The 14,726-nt window shown below is 37.2% G+C and overlaps 1 protein-coding gene across 1 annotated transcript in view; it reads right to left on the reverse strand.

Moving 5' to 3' along the window:
* Positions 1–14,726, reverse strand: part of Reck (Reversion-inducing-cysteine-rich protein with kazal motifs) — a 101,707-nt gene that overhangs the window by 36,023 nt on the left and 50,958 nt on the right. The window contains exons 4-5 of the mRNA XM_068226718.1: positions 13,615–13,748; positions 11,289–11,535 (exon numbers count right to left, since the gene is read on the reverse strand). Of these exons, the coding sequence (XP_068082819.1) occupies positions 11,289–11,535; positions 13,615–13,748 (381 nt within the window). The remainder of the gene's footprint in view (positions 1–11,288; positions 11,536–13,614; positions 13,749–14,726) is intronic.

The following is a 14,726-nucleotide window of genomic DNA, read 5'->3' on the forward strand; positions in this document are numbered from 1 at the left end:
AAGAGAAGCAGAGGCAAATGATGGAGGAGATGAAGCAAGAAATGAAGCAGGAGATGAAGGAAGAGATGAAGAAAGGTCATCAAGAACAGAAGGAAGAATTGATCAAATATCGGAGGAAGATGGAAGAGGTAACTAGGGAGCAAGAAGAAAGACGCGAAATAATAATGATGGAAATGAAAGAAGAGATCTTAAAAATAGGATCAGAAATGGGCAAGATCAAGAGCCACATGGAGGAATGGAAAGCAGAGATTAGTGGAAAAGTGGAAGAGAAAAATCAGAAAATACAAGATGAAATAAATGACATCAAGAAAGAGATGATAGGGAACAATAACTATTTACAATCTCTGAAGGAGAATGAGATAAAGAGCCTGACGGACAACGTGGAGAAATTGCATATAGATTCCCAAGAGAAATGGAAACAATGTGAGGAGAAGATTGGGGAATTAAGCAGCGAAATACAGACAACGAATGCTGATTTGGAAAGGAAATACGAACAAGCTGCAGATCAGATCGGAAATAAAATAGCGGAAATAAAAGACGAGATCGAGCACAACAAAGAAGAGCTAAATCAGAGAATAAGTAAATCTGAGGAAGGATTTCGGCTGATACAAGCTCAAATACAAGAGATCAGGGATGAAGAACATGGAAGGACCGTTCCATCATCCAATGACGAAGGTCGTAAGAATGTGGAATTTCAGATGAATGAGAGGGAAAATGCAGGTATACCGGTTACACGTTCGAATCATAGTATTGCGGAAAGGAATACAGAGAATGGAAGTAGTGGGAGCCCTACTATAATAAATGTAATAAAGACATTCGACGATAGGCCCAAACATTTTAATAACACCACGAGTATGTCACCGAAACGTTTCCTTCGGGAAATGGATGATTATTTCAGAGAGCATGGTATCCCAGAGGAGAAAAAACTAAAAATAGTAGAAAAACACTTGGACGCAAATCCTAGTTTGTGGTTCCAAGCATTCAAATATACTTTCCACGAGTACAGCGATTTTAAAACAGCATTCTTGCAACGCTTCTGGAATCCAGACATTCAACACAACTTACGCTTAGAACTCTATTCTCGTAAATATGCTTCAAATGGTCAAACAGGGTTCAGCGATTTCTTTGCCCACCAATTTTATCGTTTCCAGGACCTGGATTCACCACCCAGCGAACTCGAAGCAATTAAGACTATACAACGTCAATTTCCGTTAGACGTTCAACGGTTACTAGCTACTGCTAACCCGGTAACGGCTGTACAAATGGAGACAACACTAAGACAGATTGACATGACTACGGTACCACATCCTCACAGGATAGCTAGGAATGGTTACAGTGAAGAAACTGTTAACATACTTACGCAAGATGACACAAGTAGAAATACCCTAGAAGAACACAGAAACATAAATAGAAAAAGACAATGGGGCAATCCAGAAAATGGAAGAAAGGAGGAAGGAAAATGTCATTGCAGGAGAGGAACCTATGGTCAAGGGACATATATGGGAAATAGAAGGTATAAGCCCAATATGCGACCGAGGAACCAGTATCGAGATGGCAGAGGAAGAAATAATTTCAGAGAGAGACCCCGATATGAAAGAAGGAATGTTAGGGATACTCAAGAAAAGCAAAGTTACAACCGAAGATACATCCAAGAACTGAATGAGGCCCGAAATGATAAAATTAAATGGGAAAAGGCTATCAGAGATCAGGACGTAAATACTGACGTGGAAGGAGCTGAGAGTCTTGAATTACAAAGATTCAAGAAGCGAAGACAAGAAGAACAGGCACTCAATCCCAACACAAAAGAATTTGAATATAGGGGAGAGAGTGAAAGGCCAACAAGCAAAAAAAAAAACGCCGATTTCGAATTAGAAGGTGAAATTGAAAATGTAGAAAACGCGGGGAATTTCAAAATTAATAGTTATTTTGTGACGCAGGTAGATTCGTGGGAGATTGATTCTGAAGAATTGGTTAAGGACTTAACACAGCATCACATCAAGAAAAGATATAATTTACCTATTATAGTCGCAAGAATAGGAGAGCTTAAAGTACATTGCCTTGTGGATTCTGGAGCCAGTATTAGTGTGTTATCCAAAGAGCTTTTCCAAGACATGAATAAGAGAATGAAACTGCTTACGATCCCAGTGTCAAAAATTAAGATACGGGGTATTGTACCTGACAAGACAGTGGAGTGTGATATACAAACATATCTGGAGATTAATATAGGAAACAGAAATTTTGAACACCCATTCGTAGTCATGAACCGAATCAAGTATAACGTCATACTAGGAATAGATTTTATGACAGTCACAGGAATGACCATTGACATGGAGAAACAAGAGATAAGATTTCCTATTTGCGATGGGAATACCGAAGAAAAACAGGAAAGAATTAAGATCAATAAGGACGACGGTGTAGTCAATAATGTGAAAGTCGAGGAAGAAGGAGAGGACTTACACTCAGAAAGGGATTCGAAATTGCAAATAGAAGGGAATGAAATATCAATACCATGTGAGAATATGCTAGAAATTATTGAGAAGGTCATGATTACAGTGGAAGAAGAAAATACACCAAACATCTCAGAGGCGGTTGCAAATGCTAAAATTTCACCACTCGAAAAATCCAGACTTCACGGAATCTTGCAGGAATATTCAGATTTATTCAGGAACAAGCCAGGACAGATTCCTAATTTTAGATATAAGTTGTTGGTAAATGATTGGACACCTTTTAAAGGAAAATTGTATGGGGTACCAGAAAAATATTTCTCAGAAGTAAAGGAAATTATAAAAGGCATGGAGGATGATGGAATTATCATGAAAACATCTAGTCCATATTTGAACCCGTTAGTAATAGTTGTGAAAAGCAACGGGAAACTGAGAATTTGCCTAGATGCGAGATCCTTAAATACCCGATTAATTCCTGAATATAATACTGTACCGAAGATTAAGGACATTGTACAAAAATTCCGAGACATGAGGTATTTTTCGACGATGGACTTCACGTCTTCCTACCATCATATTGTCCTTGAAGAAAAATCTCGACTGCTAACGGGATTCATGTTTGACAGTCAGACTTATTGCTACTGTCGATTGCCTTTCGGACTGAAAAATAGTTGTGCCATTTTGGTGAGAGCCCTGGATAGGAACTTAACTCCAGAGGTGAAGGAATTTCTAACTTGTTATGTAGACGACCTCATCTTGGCAACCAAGACATTCGAGGATCATTGTGATAAGCTAGAGAAGTTATTTCAAAATCTAAGGACAGCTGGATTCAAAATCAACATAGCCAAGTCCAAGTTCTGTCAGGAAGAAGTATTATTTGTCGGTCACATGATAGATGGCACAGGGGTACGACCAAACCCAGTAAAAATCCAGGCGATATGCGACTTTCCTCGACCAAAACGCATTAAACATGTACGACAATTCCTCGGAATGGCCCAGTTCTTTCCTAACCACTGTAAAGGTTACACTCAGACTGCAGCACCTCTACAGGATCTTTTGAAAACAAATAACAGATGGAAGTGGGATGAAAAAGCAGAAAGGGCATTCCAAGAATTAAAAACTTTGCTGACCAAAAGTATAAAGCTAGGCTATCCTAATTACGAAAAGGAATTTATTATTCAGTCAGATGCCTCAAATGTCGGTATAGGCGCATGTTTATACCAAGAGGAAGAGGGAACACCCCCTAAAAGAATATATTTAGCTTTCACCAGTCGAAAGTTGAGGAGTCATGAAATTCATTACACCACCACAGAACAAGAGCTACTAGCAATAGTCTATGCTTTACAGCAGTGGAAGAAAACTATCTATGGATATCCGATAACTGTCAGGTCTGATCACAAAGCGTTGACTTTCGGACTTAAAGCAGCAATGACAAACGAAAGAATAACAAGATGGATGTTGTTCACTCAACAGTTCCAAATAAAGATAGAATACTGCAGTGGAAAGGAAAATATCCTAGCCGATGCTTTGAGTCGAAATCCCATGGACAACATGGAGGAAGTCCATAAAATAGAGCTAATTCCGGAAGATGAGGATATTCTAGAAAAATTACGGAATATTGTACAGTTGCAACGTCAGGATGAGAAGTTGAAGAATATCATAGATAAGTTAGAAAGTAGAGATTGTGATTCTGAGGCAAGGTCGAAAATATCAAGAGTATACAGCATCAAACAGGGTATGCTCATGGCTAAAACAGGTAAAGATCAAGAGAAAGTACGCATTGTATTACCTTCAGTATTATATAGAGAAGTGATCTGGCACGTACATCGGATCACAGGACATGGCGGTATGGAGAAAGTAACTCAAGTCATCTTAGAAAAATTCACTTGGAAAGGAAATAGAAGAACTATAAGGAGTATTGTAAGAACTTGTGATATTTGCCAGAAAGTAAAACAAGGTAATTGTCTGATAAGGCATGAACCAAGGGCCATAATACCACACAAAGCCAGAGAGCTATATGCTATCGACATATTTGGCAAGCTTCCTACCGCTAAGAAAGGAAATAAATTCATCGTGGTAGTTATGGACGTTTTCTCAAAGTATGTATCACTTCAACCAATACAGCGTGCTAATTCGAAACAAGTAATACGACGTCTAGTTAAACATATTTTGCCTAACATGGGAAAACCCGAGAGACTGTTGTCCGACAGAGGAACTCAGTTTACGTCACTTAAATTTAAAGAGGCTGTGGAAGAGATGGGAATTAAACATGTTCTATGTTCAATAAGACATCCAGCATCCAACCCAGTCGAAAGATATATGAAAGAAATAGCCAAATTTTGCCGGATATACTGTTCCAAGCAACACTGGAAGTGGATAGATGTCCTTGAGAAAATTGAAGAAAGTATTAATAACACTGTCCACGAATCCAGCGGCCAAATTCCAAAGGTTATTCATTACAACATTAAACCTGAGAGACCATGGGACAAAATAATCCAGTTACCTACCGAACCAAGCTTAGACCAAGATAAGCTGGACCAACTAGTTCGAGAGAGGTTATATAAACAATCCCAAAGGAGACTGAGGAGGATACAACACAAGAAGTTCCATCCTGAATTGAGGAAAGGCGATCTTATATTAGTAAAGAAGCCAGCAATCTCGAACGTATCCACTAAAATATTTGCAAAGTTCATACATTTATTCGATGGACCATTTGTTATACATCGGTCATTTGGAAACAACGCTTATGAAGTTCACGATCTGAATGGTAGAAGTAAAGGAATACACAATGCGGCAAATATTAAGTTATATTACAAGGAACAAAGGAATTAGGATCCATCAAATGACGTAGTTAAATAAGGAATGAGAAGTGGAATGGCTTATGAGAAGAACGAACTAATCCAATTAAAAAAAAAAAAGTTACAGTAATGCTCTCAAAATTTTAACTATGAACAGTGAAAAGTCCCATTATGATCTTAGAAATATATAGGATAAATATATAGCAAGCCATATATTTAAGTCAACGTGGGAGGAGTAAATGTGCCATTTCACCGTTCTATAGTTACTATATTTGGAACAAAAATGGCGCTTCGGCTATTAGCGGGTCAGAATAAAAACAATTAACAGCTGTATGAACTGAAGAGATGATAAATTCAACCGGCAATCACAGAAGGAATTTTTTTTTTAGAAGGCAGTGCGAAAGAATGACGAGAGCGGATTATTTAAATCGATTATTGAAAAAAAAGTCTTCCATTAGAGAAAGGATTCTTATCTGAGCACTACACCAAGAAAGACGGAATCGCGTAAAGAAACCCAGTAATAATTGGAGATTTTGGTCTACTGTTAGAGATAAGATCAAGTCCACGATAACCCGCCGAACACCAGCTGTAATTGACATATACGTGAGATAAAAGACCAGCTGATAAGAAACGTCAAGTTGGAGCTTCACTACGTCACGGTTGGGCTCGGAACATTTTATTTGCCCGATACTGCATAACATCAAGAGAGCTGAAGTAAACCGAACAGAGTGCAATCTTTAAAGCACGTAATATTCACAACGTTTCGGCGAGCAAGGCAGTTTGAAACAAGAAGATATTTAGAGTCTTATAGGCAAATTAAGCGGAACAGAAAACAAATATACTGACCACATTAGCATTACTAAGCAGATTACCATGTATAAATCCACTAATGCCTTGTATTATTCTGTCCTTGATGCAATGAAGGCCATCATGATCTTCTAAGAAGCTGAGGCGAGGACTACTCTGGCTATGGTAACGCTTGACGAGATGAATGATCCAGGAGGATAGTAGTCAGCTGTGATGACGAGATGATTCCTTGTTACTTAAGCCGAACCAGGGAGCAAGACCTACCATCCCATGACGATCAACAGCGAGATGGAAGCCAGATCCAATAAGCAAAGATAAGTCCCCATTTAAGTCGTATCGTAAGTAGAAAACCTTATTCTTTGGGTTAATGTATAATATTTGTAGTGACATTTTGTGTGCGTAATTAATATACGTGTGTGTGTTCACAAGGAAATAGGTATTCATCCAAAGTTACCGTAAATTCCAAACATAGGCGTTAAAGTACCAGTGAAATGCCGTTCGTAAGTTTGTCAATATGATAGTGGAGAAGTGATTGATATTGTTCATAATTTGTTGTCAGTGAAATATTAGAGTAATATGAGGAACCTAATATTTATATGCATGATGGTTTTGACTAATAGCAAGCGTAAAGATCGTATTTAGGGAGTATTACAAGGAAATTTGATGGCACAATTTTAAGGTTACAGTGTACTATTTATTTGATACTATGACAGTAATGGTAATGAATATATATATATGTGCAGGTGATAGTACATATGTTGTGTTTTGATGGAATGAGTGCTTCAATTATAAATGCTACGCGATAATGGAAGTGTTAAATAATGAATATAGTTAGCATATGAGTTGCTAGTGTATTTTGATGGTGATAGTTACTGTTATTTAAGGTGTCGGTCATAGTATTTCTTCGAGAAATGGTAGTATGTGTGGGTTGCACATGCTAAGGTGTCGGTAGTGAAATGTACTGTTTCTGATCGCTATTTTATTCCCTAATATATATATGATACGGTTTAGGATACGATCTTAATGCCATCACTAAAGAATTAATTGAATAAGTAGGATCTTCGAAGAGCCAAGAGATCACTTACATAAACATTTAGACCTTCACTGACATAATTACGACTGTTTTCATATATATTCTCACTTACGGCAAGTCAGCTTACGATTTATTTATTTTCTTTTGGAGCAATATTAGTCATCACTGGTAACTTAGACTTTCATATGTGGATTTTAGATGAGGATAGAGTCTTCCTATGTGTCAGTTTTTCCACACATGGTATTTCGTTGGAATAGTAATCGTAATGTACTTGGAAATGTTATGGTAAGTCATATACGCACTTTAGCTGGAATTTAACCATGAATTAAAGGAATAATTGAATAATTTAGCAATGTAATCCTTACGATGGAAATAATTTGAAAATGCTTACGACTTAAAGTGGACTTAGTTTTGCTTATATGGAGGCTAATTGATACAAAATATGAAACATTGAACAAATTGAAACTTCGAATAGAGTAAATACCTAAGGATCAGACAGTAATCTTTTCACTCGATTTTTCTATTGTGCGTGGACATTGAGATGAACAGTTTTCAACTGAGTGATATACATTTCTGTAATTGTATGTGAATTTAATTCAGGCAATTGAATCTTGATGATTTCGAGAAGCAACTTAGTATAATATTCAGAGATTCCAGATCTTAATTAATTAATTAATTAATTGAGTCATTAATTATTGGCCAATTTCTTTGCGTTTTCCTCATTTTCCAATTGAACTTTAATTTGAATTGTATATAGTAGGAAGATAGTTTATTTTACTTAGAGCTTTCGGATGCATCCAAATAATTCTTTCATTACAAACATTATAATAATTATAATTATTGCAATTGTCCAACTTTTTCAATTATGTTGAGTAATTTTACTTATTATGTAATTTAATTATTTTTCTTTTCATTTCAATCCCTTGGAAACTACTTAGTTAGAATACAATTTTTCGATAGGCTAAGATTATGAGTCAGATGAATAAGGCCTAAGTTCATTTATTTATTTATTTATCAGAGGTTTCCCAAACCTATTTCTTCAAGACAACATCAATATATTATTGAGAAACTGATTGAATAGGAAACCTGCTATACTGTATAAAAGATTTTCAAGGTAATCAACGTTTATTCCAATTCATCCATAAATCAATTTATGAATAAAAGCTGAGTAGAGTAATATTGAATTCTTTCAATGTCTGCTTAGAATAAGTACTAGATATAAGTTTGGAATGATTAATTTTCATTGCGATCATGATGATATCATGTAGGGTGTTCTTGGCAAGCCACGATAATCTGATTTTTGCGATAAATTTTGGTATCAAAAATATACGGTAACCGACTAATAGCGTGTTGAAGACGTTCATCTACGTAGGTTGGTATTTACCGTAGGCCGTCGGTATTCTTTCTCACGCGGAACTCACAACCCAAGAATTTTCGGCAGATGAAAGTATTATCAAGAGCTAGTCTGGAAACTCGTGTAGTCAACCTGGACGCGGGATGGTGCACTTTGAGGATGCATTTCTCACACATAGAAGAAGGAAATATGTTATATAGACATAGGTCCAGAAACGCTTTATTTCCATGATAGAAATAATTTTCTACAACTCTACATCTAAGGCATTTCATAGGGTAGATCATGGGAGACTACTGACAAAAATGAGTGAAATTGGACTAGACAAAAGAGTGACTGAATGGGTGGCTATATTTCTAGAAAATAGAACTCCGAGAATTAGAGTAATAATTGTAATCATTAAGAGGGGAATTCCTCAGGGCAGTATTATTGGACCTTTATGTTTTCTTACATATATCAATGATATGTGTAAAGAAGTGAAATCAGAGATCATTTTTCAGATGATGTTATTCTATCATCATCATCATCATCATCATCATCATCATCATCATCAGTGTCCCACTCCAGGTGCCCAAGTGTGGTTATGTTATTCTGTACAGAGTAATAAATAAGTAACAAGATTGTGAGCAACTGCAAAATGACCACGATAATGTTGTGAGATGGACAGCAGGCAATGGTATGATGAGTAACAGTGTTAAAAGTCAGGTTGTAAGTTTAACAGATAGGAAAAGTACTCTCAGTTTTTATTACTGCATTGATGGGGTGAAAGTTCCCTTTGGGGATCATTGTAAGTATTTAGGTGTAAATATAAGGAAAGATCTTCATTGGGATAATCACATAAATATGATTGTAAATAAAGGGTACAGATCACTGCACATGGTTATGAGGTTGTTTAGGGGTTGTAGTAAAGATGTAAAGGAGAAGGCATATAAGTCTCTGGCAGGACCTCAACTAGAGTATGGATCCAGCACATGGGACCCTCACCAGGATTAATTGATTCAAGAACTAGAAAAAATCCAAAGAAAAGCAGCTAGATTTGTTCCGGGTGATTTCCGACAAAAGAGTAGCGTTACAAAAATTTTGCGAAGTTTGTGCTGGGAAGATTTGAGAGAAAGGGGACAAGCTCCTCGACTAAGTGGTATGTTAAAAATTTCATCCTTGTCCCGTACTGACTCCAAAAATAAATACAGATTTGGTGGATCTCCCCAACCGTTATAATTTAAATAACTTGTATGTTCCGAGCTGACAAGGAAGAGATGACGTGAAATGGCATAAGTAGATGAATTAAGTCTAAGTGGTGTTTTTAAAAGTAGGAAAGATCTGAATATGAAGATAAAGCTGGAATTCAAGAGGACAAATTGGGGCAAATATTCGTTTATAGAAAGAGGAGTTAGGGATTGGAATAATTTACCCAGGGAGTGGTTCAATAAATTTCCAAATTCTTTGCAATTATTTAAGAAAAGACTAGATGAAAAACTGATAGGGAATATGTCACCTGGGTGACTGACCCATATACAGATGAACAGGAATTGAGTTGAAGTTGAAGCTGACCTTGAGCAAGGCAAGTCAGGTGAAGTAACTCAGGTGATGAACATTTAAAGCAGCTCCTGCTTTAATAATATATGGAGCAGCATTACTGAGAAATAACAATACATTGTCATACTCCTCATGACTACAAAAAGTTAACGAGTCACCTAGGAGTGGGAAGGAAGCAGCCGTGGCCTTAATTAAGGTACAGCCCCAGCATTTGCCTGGTGTGAAAATGGGAAACCACGGATAACCATCTTCAGGGCTGCCGACAGTGGGGTTCGAACCCACTATCTCCCGGATGCGAGCTCACAGCTGAGCGCTCCTAACCGCACGGCCAACTCACCCGAGTGAAAGGAACCACAGTATCCCCAAGGATGGACTGACTAACTGGCAGGGCAGTATGACGGCATAGCCTGGTGTAAACAAGAATTAGTTCCTAGCGTGGCTAAGTGCAGTTGTGTTTTAAATATGCCATGTACAAATATGATTTTCATTTTGGTATTAGTAACCACTGTGAAGTATATGACTCAGAGAAAATAGAAAAGAAAATAAACATTGCTCATATAATGTGATATCTGGATTGATAAACTTTTCTGAATAGCCTCTCCACTCCAGAAATGACCAATATTTACATTACTACGAGGGTATTTTCCACATTTTATCGCAGATATTTTTGAAACTACTGGAACCAGCCATGCTCATTTTGATTTTAGCCGAGGGTTATAAGCTGGATGTCCTTCTTAATGTCATATGAATTTTTCTGGTGAAACCTGAGATCAACAAGGATTTAAACCTCAGCCATCCAACTGGAAAGCCAGCACCTAAGTTATTACGCTTATTATACCCCTGATATTACAAAGGTACATCAGTATACAAAATTATGGAAAGTTTACAGCCATCATAGTAGGATTCCAGGGAACACTACTAGTTACAGTGATTCATTCATCCCCGCTACTATCCGCCTGTGGAATTCCCTACAGTCTGAACTTAGAGACATTCCTAGTACTCAGCTGTTCAAAAGAAGGTGTTGCAAACATTACTTACATATAAGAACATAATCTATCGCACATATCTAAGGTAATTTACTTTCTTCATGTAAATATTAACCGTAGGAACTAGACAACAAGCTTTCCATTTAGTCTATAAGTTACACAATTTTAGTATGTTGTAGAATTTAAGATAAATTAAACAGTGTATTATGGTTGAGCATAACAGCAGCTTCTATAGGCTGAGCCATAACACCAAAAAAAAAAAAAAATGATAATAAACATACAGAGCACATTACATATTTGGAAGATAATATGAGGGTAAACACACTAAAAATTTACCTTCATCAATACAGTGTACTAAGCTATCCTCTGACAGCTTGGACAGACAATCACGATTGAAATCTTCCCAGGATCGCGTCCATTCATTAGAAAATGTCTTTAGGCACAATCTGCGGCATGTGGAACTGACAGCTTTGTAGCAACAATGGAGTTTGGCAGAGTCCATACCCATACGATCTATGCGGGACACCTCCACTTCTGCTGTGGTGTCTGAGGTTGTCTGTAAGAAGCACTGCCACAGACTGTCCTGTAAACAACACAATAAGCAATAGATATAATTTATAGGCAAATACAAAGTGACAACATCCAAATACACTGAACCAGAGGCACTTTCAGAATTTGTTCCCAGGAAGGACAAAACACACCTCTATTTAAAGTGTAAGATAATTTCAACATTATTTAACAAAAGAACAGGATTAATTGACAGAGAAGATGTATACTGACTGAAACCAAAATTGTTGTCCCTATTGTTGCTTAAAACAGAGATTAACAACAATTTGGTCATCAATACTGTTTCTTCTTCTTCTTCTTTTGAGACCACATTGGGTCAATGAATATTGATTTTTCACGACTGCATTGTAATCGAAACAGACTTTCAACGTATTAGGTCGTGTTACGTACATGTAGTACATGTTGAAGAGATGTTAAGTACAGAACAAAAATGGCCAGCCGGACACTGGTGTTCTGTACTTAACATCTCTTCAACACGTACTACATGTACGTAACATGACCTAATACGTTGAAAGTCTGTTTCGATTACAATGCGGTCGTGAAAATTCAATATTCATTGACATGCCCCACAACGGGTGACTTAAACGCACTCTACTGTGTGCTAGCAGCAGTGCCAGACCTGTAGCTCAGATCCTTTCAAACAGAACAAAGATGGCCTAGGCCACCATAGCTCAATTGGTAGAGCAACCGACGCGAAATCGGGAGGTTGTGGGTTCGGATCCCACTGGTATCCGGCTGGCCATTTTTGTTCTGTACTTAACATCTCTTCAACACGTACTACATGTACGTAACACGACCTAATACGTTGAAAGTCTGTTTCGATCACATTGGGTCACTTTAATCAATCCTTTGGTTTGTCGATTTCTTGGTAAGAACTGTATTACAAACTATCCACATCGTGTCCGTATGACATGACAATGTAACAATCTAACAATTGCCTTTGGCAATTTGATAAAATCATTAATAGTACTTTTGACTGCTTTGCAGTCATCATCATCATGTAAGCTTAGGTGTAAATAAAGTAAAAGTATGCATAATATATGTTCAATCAATCAATCAATCAATCAATCAATCAATCAATCAATCAATCAATCAATCAATCAATCAATCAATCAATCAATCAATCAATCAATCAGTCAGTCAATCAATTACTACTGATCTGCATTTAGGGCAGTCGCCCAGGTGGCAGATTCCCTATCTGTTTGTTTTCCTAGCCTTTTCTTAAATGATTTCAAAGAAATTGTAAATTTATTGAACATCTCCTTTAGTAAGTTATTCCAATCCGTAACTCCCCTTCCTATAAATGAATATTTGCCCGAATTTGTCCTCTTGGGGCAAATATTCTTGCATTAGCCTTGATAACTTCTCATGGGGAACTTAAACTTTTTTTGTCTATTTGCGAAGGATGGTGGTAGTGAGGGGGGAAAGGAGGGGGGCATTGGAGGATTGGGGAAGAATGCTTAAAAAAATGATTAATAACTTGTCTTTAACTAAAATAGTGTTAAGAAACTCTTCTTTCCCAATAAGGAGATAAAAACGTCTTTTAAGTCTCTGAAAGGGGACAGGAACATATTCAGCTGAGAATAGAACCTTACCTATGTTTATATATTTGTAATAATATTAAATAACATGTTACAGAGCATAATAAAATATATTATTATTATTATGATTGTTATTATTAACTTTATTGGCCAAAATAGACCACTTACAATAAGTCATTCCACATTCACTCTTTGAAGGTTGTATTGCTTGGACTTGTAATCTGCCCAATACTTTTTCATTCCTTCCAATTGTAATTTTCTCATTTGGTCTGAAATTGCTATAACCCTTCTATGTGTCATTTCTGCTGAAAATTTGTAATTCTTAAGAAGGGTGTTCATTTTATTTTTGTTCTCTAAAACTCCATATGAAAGTATGTTTTATTACCTTTACAAAGGATATTAAATTGAATCAAATTGAGCTTCCCAATTCCCTGCATATATCTTGCAGTCTATTTGCAACTCAGAATTTTGGGGGAAAAAATGTGCGAGATATATGCAAAGAAAAATAGCATAATACAGAGATATTAGGGAAGCATCCATAGGTTAATACTCACGTGAGGCAAAGGTGGTCCACAGCCTCCCTCCTGTAAACTGTCAATGATCTCTTGAGTGGTGGTCTTTGTTCTCAAGATCCGTCGACATGACTCACGACATTCATTACTGCCAGTTTTCTCACAGCATCGTAAATCTGAAGAAAAAAATAAATCACAAATTAAATGCAGTGTCACAGTTTAACAAAATTTGCATTTAAAATGGGGTGAGTTCAGATGAGGGAGGAGAAACAATTAAACAATAGCAATGCCTGAGAGTAGACAGGGTAAGCTGAGCTTCCTCAAAAATATTCTGATGAAACAAAACCCGATATACAGTAAGAGGCAGCAAAAGGTTACCGAACTATGCAGGGGACATCAGGGGGAATCCATTGCTAGACTCACTGGTAAACTGTAGCAGCATGGGCAAGTGTTCAGTTTCACTACAGTAGGCCTAAGTTATTAGTTAAAAGTTAGTAAAATGTTGACAACTAATGTAGATACTCTTCAGCTTGCTTATGTGTTGTCTTGAAGTCACGGAAATGACATAGGAATTTGGAAACAATTCTGTCATGCAATTTTTTCTTTAGAAGAAATGTCTTGACTAGAAATATCCAGAGTCCAATACTATACATCACCATACTGATAGTTAGCACAAATAACGTCCAGCAACAGTGAAGTGCTAATAATGTGTGCTCATCAAGGACTCCACTTGTAAACTAAACATTAATTCCATATGCTTACTGCGAACCATGCTTGCTGCACTGCCAGACTGTGCATTCTATTCCTGTCACTCAGAAACAAAACAAGCATTTCCCCAGTCCACCTGTGCAGAAGCACCAGCTAAAGTTCCAGCCACCTTTTGCTGCTTCTCCCTGTATTTTCTGAATTTAATATACAACAGAAATGCATACGAAGCGATTCCATGGCGTGAAGCTCTATCTAGCAAGCAAAGAGTATTCTTTTCCTGCTAAAATACCAGGGTAAATGGAAAGAATTCAGCCTTTCTTGGTCAACCACTCAGGCCGACCAGGGATAGGGGTCACCCTATGATGCACCTGTATGCTCTCCACATTATCAATCATCAGTGATCTGCACTTAGGGCGGTCGCCCAGGTGGCAGATTCCCTATCAATA

Source organism: Anabrus simplex, chromosome 1 (genome assembly GCF_040414725.1).
Source record: "Anabrus simplex isolate iqAnaSimp1 chromosome 1, ASM4041472v1, whole genome shotgun sequence".
Classification (NCBI taxonomy): domain Eukaryota; kingdom Metazoa; phylum Arthropoda; class Insecta; order Orthoptera; family Tettigoniidae; genus Anabrus; species Anabrus simplex.